This window comes from Oreochromis niloticus, unplaced genomic scaffold (genome assembly GCF_001858045.2).
Source record: "Oreochromis niloticus isolate F11D_XX unplaced genomic scaffold, O_niloticus_UMD_NMBU tig00007093_pilon, whole genome shotgun sequence".
Lineage (NCBI taxonomy): Eukaryota > Metazoa > Chordata > Actinopteri > Cichliformes > Cichlidae > Oreochromis > Oreochromis niloticus.
The window spans coordinates 30,945-50,787 of NW_020328353.1; the positions used below are offsets into that span (position 1 = coordinate 30,945).

The window sequence follows — 19,843 nt, forward strand, 5'->3', positions numbered from 1 at the left end:
GTAGTTGACTTAGAGGGAAACAAAAGAGATACAAATATGGAGATTTAACCCCAGCCTATTTAATGATGCTAATTATAGGAAAGAAATGAGCAATGGAATTCAAATGTACATGAAAGAAAATGATAATGGAGAGGTGTCACCACTGATTTTGTGGGATGCAGCAAAGGCAGTATTAAGAGGAAGAATCATTGCAGCAGGAAAAAAAAATTACCAGGAAAAACTACAGGACTCAAAAACAGCTGAGGCAGCTAGAAAGCAGCCATGCACAAAACCAAAATCCGTCTACACTAGAACAAATTAAAAAACTAAGAAATGAAATTAACTTAATGTACACTCAGGAAATTTAAAAGAAGATGCTATTTTCTAGACAAAGATATTATGAAAATGGCTCAAAATTTACAAAACTATTGGCGTGGAAACTTAAGAAACGACAAGCAGACAATACAATATACAAAGTAGGAGATCTCCAGAAAAACAAAATAGAAAGTAAGCAGGACAAGATCTGTCTGTCTTTGAAACCTTTTATTAACAACTCTTTTCTCAAACTACGGATGTCAGAATTGATCAAATGGACACATTTCTTGAAACGCTCAAATTACTTGTCATGAGTGAAGACCAGAATAAATAACCAGCCTCTGAAGTAACAGTTAATGAATTAGAAAATGCCACAAGAAACCTGCAAGCTAATAAATCACCAGGAAGTGATGGGTTCACTGCCAAATTTTATAAAGCATTCAAAGAGAATTTTATTCATACATTGAGAAAAATGTGCAATTGGGCACTTCAAAAGGTACAAATCCCACCCACCTGAAAAGAAGCAATTATATCTCTCATTCCAAAGGAGGCCAAAGATAAGAAAGAATTTAGGTCATACGGCCGATTTCCATACTTAGCGTAGATTACCGTATCTATATATCTATAATAGCAAAACGAATGGAAAGAATAATGATCAAGCTGGCTTTATACATAAAGGTCAAACCCAAGATAACACAAGACGCACCTTACACATAATGAACTATATACAACAACATACAGAGCAGGCTGTGATCCTAAGTCTTGATGCTGAAAAGGCATTTGACTGTTTGTTGACAATACCTATATAGAGTTTTACATGGTTTGAATGAGCCAGTAATAAAAAATGTAAAGGCATTATATGATAACCCGACTGCAAGGCTTAGGATTAATGGTTACCTAACTCAACCTCTAACATTGGAGAGGGGAGTAAGACAAGGTTGTGCCTGGTCTCCTCTTGTCTTTGCTATATTTCTGGAGCCACTAGACCAAGGCAGAACAGAAAAACTGCAGGTGTTACAATAAAGGATGTAGAACATAAAATAGCAATTCAATTCAATTTAATTTTATTTATATAGAGCCAAATCACAACAAAAGTCGACTCAAGGTGCTTATGCTATGCCGATGATGTAATCTTATTCCTAAAAAGACCTGAGGAGTCTCTGTCGGAGGCAATGAACTGTCCTAAAAACATTGGCCCAATGACAGGATATAAACTTAATCTAAGTAAAACTGAAGCCCTTTCCTACAGTTATAGTCCACCTGAAAAACTCAAACAAGCACATCTAATGAAATGGAACACAGACTTAATTAAATACCTAGAGGTAACACTTACTAAAGATACAAAAAGACTATTTGACAAAAATTACAACCATTTATATCAAGGATTTAAAGAGGACCTTACAAAATGGAATCATATCCCATGTCTGACCATAAGCTCTAGAATAGAAACCATCAAAATTAATGTATTACCAAGATTTTTACCTTTGTTTCAGACCCTCCCACTCCAGATTAATCAAAAAGATTTTACTGAATGGGATAAAATGATGTCTAGATTTATATGGCAAGGGAAACAACCCAGAATACGATACAAAACATTACAACTGCCCAAAGAGAACAGTGGTTGGGGCCTACCATGTTTCAAAAAATATTATACTTCAGCAATGATCAGGGCAGTGTTGCACTGGTGTGATCCATCATATGTAGCAGCATGGAAGGAAACTGAATGCAAAATAATAACCAATCTGCATATACAGGCAGTTCTAGCAGATAGAAATCTACAGGACAACATTTTCAACAATAAGAAATCCTTGGGTAAAACCACACTAGGCATTCGGAAAATGGTGGTAAAAGGAAAATAAACTGGAGCAGGATATAAAAATATTAAAATGGTGTGCATATGATTTGGAATTTACTCCAAATCAATTAGATCCTAGTTTTAAAAACTGAAGGTGAAATTATCAGTTTTCAAACATTAAAGCAAACGTTTCATTTAGAAATCCAATACCGCTATAGATATCTACAGTTAAGAAACTATTTACTCGAAATATTAAAAACCAAATACCCACTGCAGTAATGGTGTGCAGATTGATATTGAAATATCGATTCGTCCGATACCAGTTATTTATGCTCTAGAATCAATTCTCATATTAAAATATGACACAAACAGCCACGGCGATACATGTGGTGAGACAGTGAGGTGTTGTGCCAACACCAATAATCCTTGTCAAACACCTCAGAGTAAATCATATCACAGAATATGATGAGTATGGAGCTTATGTTAAGGCGAACTAAAGAGGAGGACGGGGACAGGTGCTGCTAGGGCGAGACAGACGTCTCTCACGGAGTCCTTTAGTGCTGCAGGCAGGCAGCGTGTTAAAATAGCGCACAACTTCAGGTTTTTCATTTCTATTTGATAATTCTGCATTATTAAGCAATAAGAACAGGTAGTCTAATGTCCTGTAATCATTGAATCATCATGAAGCTATAATAACATTAAGTTTTTGCACAAAATATCGGTATCGGATCAGTATCGTCGATACCACCCTGAATGTTACTTGGTATTGGATCGGAAAAGAAATCAGTGGTATCGCACATCACTACACTGAAGCGAGGCCATTTATCCAACTCTTTGTAAATGCTTACCAGTCAGAAATTAAGAAAGGTGTAATGTCACAAATATACAAAACTCTTCATGATCTCAGCAGTTATTCAACGGAGTATATAAAAGAAAGATGGGAGAAAGAGGGAGGTCTGGCGATTACAGAAGAAGAATGGCAAAATATTTGTTCTTTTCATTGGAGAACTGCAAAATCACATATATGGAAGGAGTTCTGCTGGAAAAGGTTTGCTCATTTTTTCATTATCCCAGTTTTAAAGGCACATTATGATGATGGAAGTTGTGAATGTTGGAGGAACTGTGGCTATGAAACAGCACACCACTATCATGTATTTTGGGACTGTAAGAATATTAAGAACTTCTGGAGAGTCCACAAAGTGATGCAAAACATACTTAGTACATATTTAACCTTTGATTTCAAATCCATATTTTTAGGATACATACCCTCAGACATAAAGGCTGTAGATAAATACGTACTTGGTTTGCTGCTAGCTGCAAGTAAAAAAGGCACTGACCAAAAGATGGCTAACACATGTTTGTAGAGCCAACTGTAGCCACGTACAGGATAGGGCAGGGGAAGTTAGAATAAAATGGAGAGAATGGGCCAATAGCTAGATTTGTAGGAGGGATAAGTGAGTTGCATGCAGAAGAATTGGCAGGTAGAGTTGCTTTGAATTGTATTGAACTATCTAGCAACAACTAAACAACACTTCATAAACAGGAAGGAAATATAAAAATAAAATACAACACCAGCAATAATAATAACACCCCAAATCCTATCTGAGCTCAGATAAGTCAGTTCTGCCGGCTTAATAGTCAGTGTTCAGTCAAGTCAAATCCAAAAGAACAAAAGTCTGTGATTGGCACGATTTTATCCTACAACACTGTTGCAGTTGTTCGTGTGGGAAGACCAACCTGCCCCTCTGGGCCAAGTTGGAATGGCTGTGGTTCGGTTCAAAGGGAAAGGCTCGCCGTCTTCCTCGTCAGGAAGAAACCCAGGTCTCACGATCCCACAAAAAAACCTAGCCTGTAAACAACAGGGCTATTACTAATTCAGTTCATATTCTAGTGATGTTATGGCCATATGTAAATAATGCAAGCGCTATTACGAAAACAAGCACAAAACATTAAGTCTCATTTCTAATCATAGTCTTTACAGTGCATCTTAATCATGAATGTAATCCTTAAATCACAATCAGCTTATTTTATCATCAAGGTGCACATTTCTATCAGAAATCATGAATAAACCATAAACTATGGTAGATTTTTACAATACTGCCCCTTTAACCGGATTACAGGAGCATTGCTTTGCACTGCATAGCAATGAAGCAATATGTTAATTACATTCAATGTGAAAAATAAAATTACCAAACAATATACAAAAACCCACAGGCTGTAGTTTTAGAGTGTGCAGTAACGTATCGGCACAATAAGAAAATGCAGAGACATCTATACAGTGCCGCTTGAGCATCAGTGTAACAAGAAAACAAAATTGATCTATGACCTTTAATATCAAAATTAACTTCAAACCGTTGTTTTCGTGCATTCAATATTCAACAAGTAATACTAAAACATCATCAGTATACAATAGTGATGTGTCGGTCGTAAACGGCTCTTAGAGCTGACTCTTTGAAGTGAACGACGTGAGCCAGCTCCTTGTTGGGAGCTTGTTTTTTCTTGCTCCCACCCTCTCTCTTTTTTCTTTCTTTTTTCGTTTCACTCCGCACATGAGCCTTGTGCTTGCACTGAACAGAGGGGGAGGGGGCGGTAGTTACACTCGCAGTAGCACAGGAACAGAGCGGGAAGGAGAGAGAGGGAAATAGAGCCAGGGACAACAACAAGAGACAACATCCTCACATTAGAAAGGTAAAGTAATTATTATTAATATTATAGTAATCATCCACAATTATTTTCAGTTGCTGATGATAAAGTATTCAGAAAGTTTATTCATGCAGTGAATCCTATGTATGCAATTCCAAGCAGGAAAACACTTTCCCAAAGTCACGTCTGGTGTGGCAGACGTGTGGAGAAGGAGAATAGGCTCCAAGATGCAACTTTTGATGCGAGTGAGTTTTATTATTAAGAAAGGAGAAACAAACAGGAATGTGGTGGACATAAACCAAAACCTCGAATCTCATGTCCAAAGAAGCAAAACAGGAGCCCCAAAAGGTCTCAAAAGAAGACACGAGATTCCAAAACCAAAAGTTCAAGAAAGAAACTGGAGCCAAGAAACAGTACAGGAACAGTTCAGGAGGCCGACCCGGAGGCGAACAGCACAGGAGTCCGAAACACAACAGTTCAGGGGGCCGACCACGGAGAAGGCAGTGGCGGCAACGCAGGCGAAGGGAATCCAGAGGCTGGCTGTGCGTAAGGCAGCGGCGGCGACGCAAGCGGTCCCTCGGACCCTCCAGCAGAGACAAAAGGCTGAAGCTGCCCCCGACTGAGCCTCAACACTGAGCTAGCGGCTCCTTAGCAGGAAACACTACAGACTGAGCTGAGGGCAGCAGAGAAATTAACCGAAGTAAAGACAACTGAGCAGGAGGCTAAACTCAAGGCAGCCAAGCAGGAGACTGTGGCTGTGTTCTAATTTAGCGACCGCACGCTTCGGAGTATGCGCAGTACGCACACAGTGGAAATTTGTGTTTTTATGTTTTATCAATATGTGTATCGGTACTGTTAAGAGATTTTCAAATGTTTCAAGTATTATTCCCACTTCCATTTGTACGTTATTGAAAGTTTATCTTTAATTTCAGTGTTAATAGTTGTTTACCCATTTATTCTTTCCATTTAATCGTATTTTATAATTTTACTGCTTCACTGAAGTGAAGCTGAAGTAAAGACAAAAGCATAGTGTTCTCAGATATGATTTACCCAGCGCATCTCCTCTGTACCTGGCTCTCTACGAGCCGTTTCACTCCCAGGAAGGGGAGAGCAGGACGTTCTTATCTATACACTCCCAAATACCAAGAGGGGCCCATTCTTCAGAATCACACACACACACTCTGAGATTATACACACACACACACACATACTCTAAAACACTATAAATAAAGAACTGCCGCATACGCTGGTTGTGAGCCTGAGACAGCAGCGCTCACCCAGCGTGCACACGTTGTTACCATCTAAACTGTCTTGAGTGTCTTTATTTCGCCTGAAGAATGTCTTGTTTAAATATTTACTCCTTACATTTATATAATGTTGATTTTATTTGCATGATTCTATGGTGATATTTATATTGCATGTTTGTTTATTGATATTTATATTTCATGGTTTTATCCTCATATTTTATGTATTTTAGTGTTGTTGCACAATATTCTTCTTATCCACTGTGGACTAATAAGACAATTGTAGGCACCTGTGAGGTGGGGGCGTTCCCCGAGGCGGCCTATCAGCCGCCAGCCTGACCTGTTAAAGGGGATAGTGAGCGCAGAGACAAGAGAGCAACGCACGAAAGGTGAGAGGAGAAAAAGGAACGCGTGTAAGCCCGCTCAGGTGTTGGAGGAACTGCTGCCTGACTGTGGGGTGCCACGAGTCGTTCTGCAATCCAGTCCCAACGCCAGCAACAGCAACAGTGGGTGGCGATGGCTGCAATTCACAGCAGGGCAGGGGTGCCCCTCTGCCTGCATCTGACGGTGCTGCGAGGGAGGCCGTGTTCAGGTGTGGAGTGGGGCGGGACTGTGCAGCGACGCGCAGTCAGGAGGGGACAGGTCTGCAACAAGAGCCCCCTCCTTGTTCTTCTGGCCGGCGTGGTTTCCATCCCAGAAGAGAAATTCATCTCCTGTTTTAGATAAGGAACATTTGCCCGCGTGTTGCTGGACTGTGGGAATATAGGACTTTGGGGGGAAGTTTTTAGCATATGGGAGACATTTGTTTAGCTTTGTTGTAATAGTGTATAGGTATTTCTGCCGGCAGGGTTTTAGCGGGTTGTGAACACTATTTTTATTGTATAGCGGGGATTTTAACTTGTATTTGTGATTCTGGCTGTGTTTTTTTTTTAAGGAAAATAAATAGTGTGTGTTCAAAGCCAGCTTAGTTTCTGTGCCCGGCGCGCTGACCCACTCACTCCCCTTCCTCTTGTATGTGAACGGACTTGGAGGTGAAGATTTAGGTCCACCAGTCTTAGTGGCTACACGTACTATAAGTACGAGAAGTGCGGAAGTGAGATGTCTGTGAAGGTTTTCAGTCATCCAGGTCATCGTAGTCGAAGGAGCTTGGAAAGAAAAGCGTCTGGACTTCTTTAAGACGTTTCACCTCTCATCCGAGAAGCTTCTTCAGTTCTAAGGGTCAATGGTGGAGAGTCCCAGATTTAAACCCAGTGGGAGTTTCCCCCCAAAGAGGGACAAAAGGACCCCCTGATGATCCTCTACCTAATCACATGAGGAGAAAGGAGAAAGACAGACGCAACAACATTGTCATCTCCTATGTAGCTGGTGTATCAGAGAAACTCAGGAGAGTTTTCTCCAAGCACGACATCCCAGTGTACTTCAGACCCAGCAACACACTCAGACAGAAACTGGTTCACCCGAAAGACAAAACTCCTAAACACAAACTTAACAATGTGGTGTATGCTGTACAGTGCAGCATACACCACACATATATATATATATATATATATATATATATATATATATATATATATATATATATATATATGAGACAATCCAGCACATAACAGCAGGGTGCAAGATGCTAGCAGGCAAGGCATACATGGAACGCCATAACCAAGTGGCCGGCATAGTGTACAGGAACATCTGTGCCGAGTATAACCTGGAAGTCCCGAGGTCAAAATGGGAGATGCCCCCAAGGGTGATGGAGAATGACCGAGCTAAGATTCTGTGGGACTTCCAGATACAGACGGACAAAATGGTGGTGGCTAACCAACCGGACATAGTGGTGGTAGACAAACAGGAGAAGACGGCCGTAGTGATCGATGTAGCGGTTCCCAATGACAGCAACATCAGGAAGAAGGAACACGAGAAGCTGGAGAAATACCAAGGGCTCAGAGAAGAGCTCGAGAGGATGTGGAGGGTGAAGGTAACGGTGGTCCCCGTGGTAATCGGAGCACTAGGTGCGGTGACTCCCAAGCTAGGCGAGTGGCTCCAGCAGATCCCGGGAACAACATCGGAGATCTCTGTCCAGAAGAGCGCAGTCCTGGGAACAGCTAAGATACTGCGCAGGACCCTCAAGCTCCCAGGCCTCTGGTAGAGGACCCGAGCTTGAAGGATAAACCGCCCGTAGGGGCGTGCTGGGTGTTTTTTTTTTTTTTATGTATATATATATGTGTGTGTATATATATATATATGTGTTGTTAGAATCTCCCAGTTCTTTTAATCTTTGGGCTGAAGGAAGGACAATACTCGGTGTATAAATGCTCAATCAACAATATTTTATTTCCATACAATTCAACACTTAAGAGCATAAGAACCATCATGATGGGGAGAGATGCTTGAAGAGGGTCACAGCATGTCTCAAAATGGTGACGGGTTACTCAGCCTTTTATAGCCCCTAGTGGCCCCCACCTAGTCGTAAAAGCCTAAACATTCACATTCTTTCTCTCACACGGCGCCTAAGTTATGACCTCGGCTCCCTGTCTTTCTGCTCTCTGTAAAGGTGGGGGTATGGAATGTGGTCGTCTCTTCTGCTATCAGAACAACAAGGCCTTCTGCACCCAACATTCTCTTCATGATTCAGCAGTATGAAATGTCAAGAAACAGTGTAACACATTCAACAGTGTCGAATAATACAGGTCAATCCAATAGATCTAATGATTTTCACACTCTTTTAAGTCAGAAGTATAATGCAAACTAAAACTACATACTGATCACACACTCTATATTAAGGGGTATAATATGATCTACAGCAGTATCATAATTCAACTACTTTGATTACAGATATAAGGTAACATATGATAACAGAATAATCTCACAGTGTATATATATATGTGTGTATATATATATATGTGTATATATATATATGTGTATATGTATGTATATATATATGTGTATATATATATATGTATATATATGTGTGTGTGTGTGTGTGCATATTTAACACTTAACATGTAATTTAGTTTTAAATTACATGTTAACTGTAACTAGGCTCAAAGTGTTAATCCTATCTTTTTTTAATATCAACACTGTCATATGCAAAACTAGGGTGTGTTAAATCTCCAGTTCCTTTGACCTTTGGGCTGAAGGAAGGACAGCACTCGGTGTACAAATGCTCAATCAACAATCATGATTGTTGTCCATACAATTCTCATTATTCCATACAACACTTTTGAGCATTTACCATCCGGAGGGACGATGCGCAGGAGGGTGTCCCCCTGATCTCGAAGTATCTGACTAATTCTCACATTCTTACACCTACAGCCCCCCTCCAAAGTCATAAAACCTAAACATCTACACTCCTTCTCTCTCAGTGAGCCTAAGTTACGACCTTGGCTTCCTGTGCAGTATGGGGTGATTGTGGCTCAAGAGTTGGGAGTTCGCCTTATAATCGGAAGGTTGCCGGTTCGAGCCCCAGCTTGGACAGTCTCGGTCGTTGTGTCCTTGGGCAAGACACTTCACCCGTTGCCTACTGGTGGTGGTCAGAGAGCCCAGTGGCGCCAGTGTCCGGCAGCCTCGCCTCTGTCAGTGCGCCCCAGGGTGGCTGTGGCTACAATGTAGCTTGCCATCACCAGTGTGTGAATGATTGAATGACTGGATATGTAAAGCACTTTGGGGCCCTTAGGGACTAGAAAAGCGCTATATAAATACAGGCCGTTTACAGGCCATCTGTTCTTTTCTAATCAGACAAATAAGGCCATGATTCTCTGAAAACAATATTTCTTATAACGCAGCAGTATCATGCATCATAAAACAACATCATTTATTCACAATAAATCAGCACTCTAATGTAATACAAATCAGATTAATAAATGTAATAGTTGTCAACTTCTTCTTCTAAGTCAATAGTTAAATGCAACCTAAAACTACATAATGATTTCAGAATCTTTAATTGTGAAATTGGCATAAGATTCAATTTCAATTCAATTTTATTTTTATAGCGCCAAATCACAACAAAAGTCGCCTCAAGGCGCTTTATATTGTACAGTAGATAGCACAATAATAAATACAGAGAAAAACCCAACAATCATATGACCCCCTATGAGCAAGCACTTTGGCGACAGTGGGAAGGAAAAACTCCCTTAATAATATAATAATAATAATAATAATAATAATAATAATAATAATAATAATAATAATAATAATATACCCTTAATAATAAAGATAATATAATAATCTCACAGGTGGCACTAGGGGTGGCAAGAGATCATTTTAGGGTAGCACATGCCACCCTCATGCTACCCCTCTAGATCTGCCCCTGCCTGGTGCTGAGCTCCAGATTTTCCAGAGAGAACGGCGGGCAAGAAGACAGGCAGGTAGGAGCAGAGTGATGACTGAATCCAGAGAGACGGTTGTAGGAGGAGATTGTAAACTTTGTAGCGGTGACCAGAGTCCAGAGAGGACTGAGGAGTGAACCAAGAGTTAAACGCTCTACAAAATGCCTTATTTAGAAGAGTTAGTGAAACAAATTGATCTTATCCTGTCCTGTGTTACACAATACAAAACCTCTTTAATCCACAAGGGTGTAACCACGGTTATCCTTGCATCTGCGCATTGTCATTTTATTTTGTACAATCCAGCTAACGCTTCCAAGTTTGTGTGAATTTGTTTTTTCCTTCTGACCGAATGTGTCTAAGGGGCGATCGTGGCTCAAGAGTTGGGAGTTCGCCTTGTAATCGGAAGGTTGCCGATTCAGGCCCCGGCTTGGACAGTCTCGGTTGTTGTGTCCTTGGGCAAGACACTTCATCCGTTGCCTACCGGTGGTGGTCAGAGGGCCCAGTGGCGCCAGTGTCCGGCAGCCTCGCCTCTGTCAGTGCGCCCCAGGGCAGCTGTGGCTACAATGTAGCTTGCCATCACCAGTGTGTGAATGTGTGTGTGAATGGGTGAATGACTGGATATGTAAAGCGCTTTGGGGTCCTTAGGGACTACTGAAAGCGCTATATAAATACAGGCCATTTACCATTTATGTGCTGAAACAAAAATGATTTCCTTTTAAGTTAAATCAATCAAGAAGTACGCTTTCATTAACTCATAAACACAGGACATTTTGTAGAGGCTAAGTTACAACTTACGAAGGTTGGCTAAGTCACACTTTTTACTGCATACTGTAAAGCAAACATAACACAACCTGGCACTCATAAAATAAGCATTTCATGACTTGTTGGTGCCTCCCTTCACAGATGTGTCTGTATCAGGATGGGTCTAAACAACATGGTGTAAATGCAGTTGCTGGTGAGCCTCATTTCCTGTAGGAGGTGAACAAGAGCAGAGATCTGTTTCCCTTCAGAGCACAGAGGTTGTTTTTGCTCAGAGGAAGTGAAACTGTCTGACAGTCACTGAGAGACGGTGAAACGGCACAGCACATGAATCAAATGGACCAAACAAAATTCTGCTGTTCAGTCTGTTTGGATCTACTGAAGGATCCGGTGACTATTCCCTGTGGACACAGCTACTGCATGAACTGTATTAAAAGCTTCTGAGATGAAGAGGAAAAGAAGAAAATCTACAGCTGCCCTCAGTGCCGGAGGACTTTCACACCGAGGCCTGTCCTGATGAAAATCACCTTGTTAGCAGATTTAGTGGAGGAGCTGAAGAAGACTGGACTCCAAGCTGCTCCTGCTGATCACTGCTATGCTGGACCTGAAGATGTGGCCTGTGATGTCTGCACTGGGAGAAAAATGAAAGCCTTCAAGTCCTGTTTATTCTGTCTGGCATCTTACTGTGAGAAACACCTTCAGCCTCATTATGATGCGGCTCCATTAAAGAAACACAAGCTGGTGGAGCCCTCCAAGAAGCTCCAGGAGAACATCTGCTCTCGTCATGATGAGGCAGAAGAGTCAGCAGTCGCTCTGTGACCTTTCAACTTTCTTCACTAAAACAGCTTCATTACAGAGAAACAAGACACATTTTCTTGATGTTCTTAAGTCCTTTCAGATGTTTTTAATGGTCCTTGAATGCAGCATCAGTGTCGCAGGTTTAAAAGGTCACTTTCTGTTGTGTTCAAAGATTTCCTTCAGATATGCTCTTTAATCAGTAAAGCCAGTGATACAGCAGTGTCATTAGCTGTGTTATTGGCACCAGGCTGTGGTTATGTATGTATTTAATTCTGTCTGAGGATGTCTTCAGCATGAAATGATCATTTGCTCAGCTGCTGTGTCTCATCTCTTATCAGACATTGGTTGGAACAGAGTTTTGTTGCTGACCATCTGACAAGAGGCTGAAGAAAAGCTTCAGGCTTCATTTGGACACTACGTTGGACAGAAGTCTCCACAAAAATGACTCAGAAACACAAATATTATTAATGAAAGTCCACATTTCAAAAAGGGGTCATACATGATCCTGAGAAATGTCCTTGAACATTTGAACATGAGTCAGAGGGTTGTCAGGTTTCTACACTGCATCGTGGCATCAAGCCTGAGATGTCTGTGTAAAGAAGTATGGAGGACACAAATGCACAGACGGAGTCGAGCTGCTTACTGCTGATGAGGAAGGAAAATAGTCTGTTGGATATTAAAGCAGCATTTATTAGAGTAAGAACAGATACTTGTGTCCTTCATTTGATCCCCGTCAATTTACAGAAGACTTAAGGACCCTTTGACTTCTAACATACAGCTGCATGTTTACAATTTTATTATTTATTTATTTCTAGCAAAGCGAGACTTTACTGATTAAAGACATATAATCAGACATATTACTGTTACTCTCTGAAAAAGACTCACATAAAGCAGATTTATCACAAGCAAACATCAAGACACATCCTTCATGGCTTAAAGTTGCAGTGGGACTCTTTCGCCATCTGGTGGTTGTAACAGTTATGACAACTGTTCCTGCATATATGTCCTTCCTCAGTGAGAAGAAGACCGGACTCCAAGCTGCTCCTGCTGATCACTGCGTGTTCCTCCTGTGTCTAAAATCTATTTCCATTATGAATCAGGAAACTGTTTGCACCAATCATAAAGGCAATAAAATACGTCACACACTAAGAAATAACAAAAAGGAATTGTGGATTTCAAGGAGATTTTTCCCTCGTTTTTTGAAATCATAAGAATACAAACTAATGCAAGACTGTCATGAACCACACAAAGAACCACCAACGCACCGATGTCTGAGGGCGTCTGCCACCGGCAGGGGAAGTGGTGGGGGGAGATGGGCCTCCAAACCTTGGAGGACCTGAGATGTCCCCAGAGAGGTGGCGTCTGATACCCAACCTGACATATAGACACAGACAAACAGGCACACACAGATACAAACATCTATTCCCACCCTCATGCTCTCATATACAATTACTCAACACTCACCCAACGTGGAGACAGACATAAAGAGACGCTGTACACACAATCACACTCCCCAAGCGTACTCTAAGCCCCGGGTCTAGGTACCCTTGCCCCTGGAGGGGGAAACTGCGCCCAGACCCAGGTGATGTTACCCTTTTCCCTGCGGTGGGGAGAAGCAGACTGCCCCGACTCCGCAGCAGCAGGGAGGACCCACATTCCAGACCCCAGTCGGACGGCCAACTCCTCCTCCTAGCCCCCCCGCTCCAGCAGGCCGCAGAGAACGGGGGTGTAGGAAGACTCCAAACCTCCCTCCACCCGCTCATATGTAGTGTTGATGTATGTGTGTTCTAAGGTGCATTTAAAACCCAGGAGGGCATGGAGCTACCTGCCAGAGCAGCAGGTAAGCGTATAGCCCCTCCTGCTAGCCCTCAATGTCTACGTGTATTTAAAATTGAGAGGTGGGCAATGACGCCAGGGGTGAGGTGTACACCCTGATGGTGATTGGAATCCGTGTAGCGTGCCCACCCCCAAGATCCTATATGTATGTGTAATGAGAGTGTGAGTAATGTGAATGTCTAAGTTGTGGGATAAAATTGAGGCGGAGGCAGCCAGAAGGGGACAGAGGGGGGGGATGTCTCCTCTGCACCCTGGTGACACACCCCTACCCCAAGGCCCTGCATGTGTGGGTGATTGTGGTGGAGCGGGAAGAGGGAGGCAGCTGGAGATGGGGAGGGAAGGAAGGGAGGGGCAAGTGACTCCTCCCTGGGGCCAGCTCTCCCGCTGACCCCAGTAGGCACCCCCATACTCTGCAACCCGCCAGGGAAAGGGGGGCCCAGGCCCATCCGGACCGGGGCCCAGTGCAGCAACGCCGCCCAGCCCCACAGAGCCCGGGACAGTCCACCCGACCCCACCACAGAGAAAACTGCACCCACCCCATCATCCACTCATCTTCCAGACTACACAAGACAATAGACGCCCAGGCTGAGATCTTCCTCCACCTCTCCTGTATCTCCCCCTCCTGCAGAGAGAGTTCCTGAAGAGAGGAAATCTCCTGCAGGATTTGACAACCTCCCCCACCAGTTGAAGAGCCCCCCAGGTGGTTCGATGCACAGGCGGCACCCTGCGCCAGGACTGGGCCCCCATACACCCACCCGCCCACAACCCCGGCAACACACCAACCAGGACCCAAGCCCCTGAGGCTTGGCCAGGGCTCCAGCCCAGAGACGGAGTGCCCCCAGAACCTCACGCCCATCCCGGACCCACCCAGGGGCAGCCAGGCTACCAGGTCAGTAACCCACGTCCGTCAGCACAGACCCTCCCCTAGCCCTGCTGCACGCAGCCACGAGGAAACCGTCACCTAAGAGCCAACAGAGCCCCTAATTGGCCATGACCGCTACCCCGGGTTGAGCCCCCCAAGGAAGATGCTCCCGGGGAACCCCTTGATGCCCTAAGCCTGTCCCTACCCCCACACCAATCACAACAGTGAAGGTGGGACCAAACTAAGACCCCCCACCCCCACTAGGTGATGGAGCTGATCAAAGGAGCCCAGAGCAATTGATCTGATGTGGTGGCAGAGGCTGTATCTGTTGGCTCTCGTTCTGTCAGGTTGTTGCTCAGTGACGTCTTGTTTTCATTTTCCTTCTTCTTCAAATGTGTCTTCCTTTAACTCTTTGCTTTTGTTTCTGCTTCAAACACCAAATGATACACGTGCTGCACCTCTGATGGTTTGTCAGAGAGCAGAACAATTTACATTACAGACAATATTTTACAATTGAACAGAAACTTTCACTTTTTTCCTCTAAAGTGTGCTCACTGGTTTTTCCAGCTGCTGTGAGATGTTTATGCCTGACTGTAAAGATGGAAAAAAACACAGATGGAAACACTGAGTCAGAGTGTTGCTGCTGGTTAGTCAGTATATTAACAGAACATGGTTCATAAAACTGCTCCTACAACTGTTTTTGAATCATTTTTAAAGACACTTTATTGTTCTGTTTTTGTCTTTTGGCATTTCTGTGCTAATTTCTTGTTTTAATGGTTCTCTAATTTAAACAGATTTTTCCTATTTTAATACCAAAATAAATATTCATTTATTTTCTGTTCATTTGTCTAAATTCTGGGAAAAGAAAGAAGTTTGTATTTGTTTAAGATACAATGAAATCATATTTTTACATAATGGAAGATGACATCGAGCTGAAAAACACTACAGGTATAAATGGAAACTACAGTTTATTTCTGTTATTTCCTGTGATAGTGTTTGTACACTCGCTCATGATAACTAAATTTCAGGTTATTTTTAATAAATCCTTTCAAATACAAAATGTGCCCTCGCTTTGGAAGGAAGCTGTCGTCATTCATGTCCCTAAATCTAGTCGTCCAAACGTCCTGAATGACTTCAGGCCTGTTGCCTCACCTCAGTTGTGATGAAAGTCTTTGAAAAAATCATCAGAAATGTGATTATGGAAGAGATTGAATATCAGCTGGATCCAATGCAGTTTGCCTCTGTGTCTTCATAAAAAGATCGTACTTCTGAAAGGTCAGAGGGCAGCATCCACTCTGGGTTTACACAGTTTTGCAGGTTTAGCTCTTCTGAAGTTCAGCACCTGCTTTTTCAACCAATCAGACGCCAGTATTGTAGAGAGTTCATATTTCTTTTCATGCAATTGAATAATTTTGAATGTTTAGGTGAATATTTATATTTAGAGTATTTTCTCGATCAGTGTCTTCAGTCCTGACCCTGAGTGCGTACATTTAAAAATAAAGTGATATAACTTCTTTTACATTACTGTGAACTTCTTGTACAGTTTGACAGCTGATTGTTGTCGTGTTTGTCGTCATATGAAGATCGTTTCCTAAAGAGGACTGAACAGTGATTTAGCCTGGGGCCCCACCCTGGGGCCAGGTTTCACAATGAGCTCACCCGAAACCCTGGCTGATTGGGACCCACATCCACTTTCACACCTTGGCTCATGTGATTAGGTAGAGGATCATCAGGGGGTCCTTTGTCCCTCTTTGGGGGGAAACTCCCACTGGGTTTAAATCTGGGACTCTCCACCATTGACCCTAGAACTGAAGAAGCTTCTCGGATGAGAGGTGAAACGTCTTCAAGCAACTCAAAAAATTCCATACGCTTTTCTTTCCAAGCTCCTTTGATCATGATGGCAGTAATCTCATTTGAACATAGGTTTGATTTAGTGGAGTCAGTTGTTCCCATGCATCATTCTGTAAGTGTGAGAATGAACTAAGATTAGAAAATGTCAAAAAATAAAGTGTCATTTATTTTTATTCGTCACAGCATCCTAAACTTTGCTGAACTTTTTGAAATATAAAATGAACTCGCTGAGTGTTGACTGTCACATTTCAAACATCCAAGTACAGTTAAACTATTAAACGTTAACTGGGTCAGACTTGTTACTGCATGATGTAATCAAACATACCACACCCTGCATCATGTGAATGGCTCTTGGTCGCTCTGTAAGAATTTCTTTAGTGCCTCCCTTCACAGATGTGTCTGTATCAGGATGGGTCTAAACAACATGGTGTAAATGCAGTTGCTGGTGAGCCTCATTTCCTGTAGGAGGTGAACAAGAGCAGAGATCTGTTTCCCTTCAGAGCACAGAGGTTGTTTCTGTTCAGAGAAAGTCAAACTGTCTGACAGTCACTGAGAGACGGTGAAACGGCACAGCACATGAATCAAATGGACCAAACAAAATTCTGCTGTTCAGTCTGTTTGGATCTACTGAAGGATCCGGTGACTATTCCCTGTGGACACAGCTACTGCATGAACTGTATTAAAAGCTTCTGGGATGAAGAGGAAAAGAAGAAAATCTACAGCTGCCCTCAGTGCAGACAGACTTTCACAGCGAGGCCTGTCCTGGAGAAAAACACCATGTTAGCAGATTTAGTGGAGGAGCTGAAGAAGACTGGACTCCAAGCTGCTCCTGCTGATCACTGCTATGCTGGACCTGAAGATGTGGCCTGTGATGTCTGCACTGGAAGAAAAATGAAAGCCTTCAAGTCCTGTCTGGTGTGTTTGGTCAATTACTGTGAGAAACATGTAAAGCTTCATTATGAATGTCCTGCATTTGACAAACACAAGCTGGTGGAGCCCTCCTAGAAGCTCCAGGAGAACATCTGCTCTCGTCATGATGAGGTGATGAAGATGTTCTGCCATACTGATCAGCAGAGTATCTGTTATCTCTGCCCTGTGGATGAACATAGAGGCCACGACACAGTCTCAGCTGCAGCAGAAAGGACTGAGAGGCAGAGAGAGCTGGAGGTGAGTCGACAAAACATCCAGCAGAGAATCCAGGACAGAGAGAAAGATGTGAAGCTGCTTCAACAGGAGGTGGAGGCCATCAATCAGTCTGCTGATCAAACAGTGGAGCACAGTGAGAAGATCTTCACTGAGCTGATCCATCTCATCCAGAAAAGAAGCTCTGATGTGAAGCAGCAGATCAGATCCCAGCAGGAAACTGAAGTGAGTCGAGTCAAAGAGCTTGAGGAGAAGCTGGAGCAGGAGATCACTGAGCTGAAGAGGAAAGATGCTGAGCTGAAGCAGCTCTCACACACAGAGGATCACATCCAGTTTCTACACAACTACCCCTCACTGTCAGCACTCAGTGAGTCTACAGACTCATCCAGCATCAATATCCGTCCTCTGAGCTACTTTGAGGATGTGACAGCAGCTGTGTCAGAGGTCAGAGATAAACTACAGGACATTCTGAGAGAGGAATGGACAAACATCTCACTGACAGTCACTGAAGTGGATGTTTTACTGTCAGATCCACCAGAGCCAAAGACCAGAGCTGGATTCTTAAAATATTCATGTGAAATCACACTGGATCCAAACACAGCAAACAAACAGCTGTTATTATCAGAAGGGAACAGAAAAGTAACATTAATGTATCAACAACAGTCTTATTCTGATCATCCAGACAGATTCACTGTATATAAACAGGTCCTGAGTAGAGAGAGTCTGACTGGACGTTGTTACTGGGAGGTGGAGTGGAGAGGAACAGGAGTTTATGTAGCAGTCGCATACAAGAGTATCAGCAGAGCAGGGAATGACTGTAGATTTGGACGTAATGACAAATCTTGGTCATTACAGTGTTACAACAACAGTTATACATTTTGGTACAACGACATTGAAACTCGTGTCTCAGGTCCTCGTTCCTCCAGAGTAGGAGTGTACCTGGATCACAGAGCAGGTATTTTGTCCTTCTACAGCGTCTCTGAAACCATGACTCTCCTCCACAGAGTCCAGACCACATTCACTCAGCCGCTCTATGCTGGACTTTGGATTTACTATAATTATGGAGACACTGCTGAGTTGATTAAAGTGAAATAGACTGAAGTCTTTCATATTGTGGGTTTAAATCTGTATTTTAGTTTCTTTTTATTTTCTCTCCATCATTTCTGCACAGAGATCAGCTGTCAGTCAAACATTATGGGTGGTACCTCCACATCTTCTAGTTGTTCTCTTGATGTTTCTGAGTTTTTAAAGGAGATCTTTCCTGTGACTGTTTATGGAGGCTATCACTGCTCATCATCATTTTGATTTACTCAAATATTTCTCCACATGAAAATGTAAACTTCTCTATCCTCTAAATGTTTCTGGAATATTTGTATTGAAAAATGTCGACATTTCTCTTTATGAGTATGGCAGACCATGTGTGTGTGTTTGTGTTTGTTTTTGTCAAAATCATCAAACAAATGAGGAAAAACTGTGATTTTAATGAATGAATTCATATATTGTGTTGATGTTTTATTGTGTGAATAAACTGGAAGGTTTGACTATAAATCAAACTTTGAACAAAGTCTTTTCTTCTGTCTTCATTCCAGGATCTCACTCAAATCTGATGCAGAAAATATGAAACTAATCTGAGAGAATAACTGAAGCAGTTTTCCTCCTGAAGCATCACAAAGTTCAGAGTTCATGTTTAGAGCAGAAGATTCAGCAGTCGCTCTGTGACCTTTCAACTTTCTTCACTAAAACAGCTTCATTACAGAGAAACAAGTCACATTTTCTTCATGTTCTTAAGTCCTTTCAGATGTTTGTAATGGTCCTTGAATGCAGCATCAGTGTTACAGGTTGTGACTCCTGTGAACAAACTGACACAGTGTGATATTACACATATTTAAATCTGTCTTTACTGATGATGTTGAAGCTGCTGAAGGCTCAGTGAAGTTTTGTCTTCCTGCAGGTTAACAAGTGAAATCTGAAAGTGATGCACAACACAAGAGGGCGCCTTCATCCTGCTAACAGGGATGTAGAGGAGGTTAAAGCACCTCAGCTCAGTTTGTCCACATGTTTTACATTCTGACATGTTTTTAGGCTGAATAAAGCCTTTATCATAAAGTGCATTGTGTCATAGATCATTTTTACATAGAACTGTCCTTCATTGAGTTATATAATTTTAGAAACACTTTGCATAATATTGTCTTAAAATGACTTTTTCTGTATTAAACTGTTTCTCTGTTTAGTTACAGGCCATTCCTTCATTAGAAACACATAAAAATGCACATTTAGTTTAGCTGATAATTTACACGAC

General features: G+C 42.3%; 1 protein-coding gene across 1 annotated transcript; it reads left to right on the forward strand.

The window, feature by feature from the left end:
• Positions 1 to 11,171: 11,171 nt before the first annotated feature.
• LOC109200551 (tripartite motif-containing protein 16-like) lies at positions 11,172 to 19,109 on the forward strand. Its single transcript, XM_025904787.1, has 2 exons — positions 11,172 to 11,846; positions 17,443 to 19,109. Exons 1-2 carry the CDS (start codon positions 11,571 to 11,573, stop codon positions 18,637 to 18,639), a joined length of 1,473 nt encoding a protein of 490 aa, XP_025760572.1. The 5' UTR covers positions 11,172 to 11,570; the 3' UTR covers positions 18,640 to 19,109.
• Positions 19,110 to 19,843: the final 734 nt, after the last annotated feature.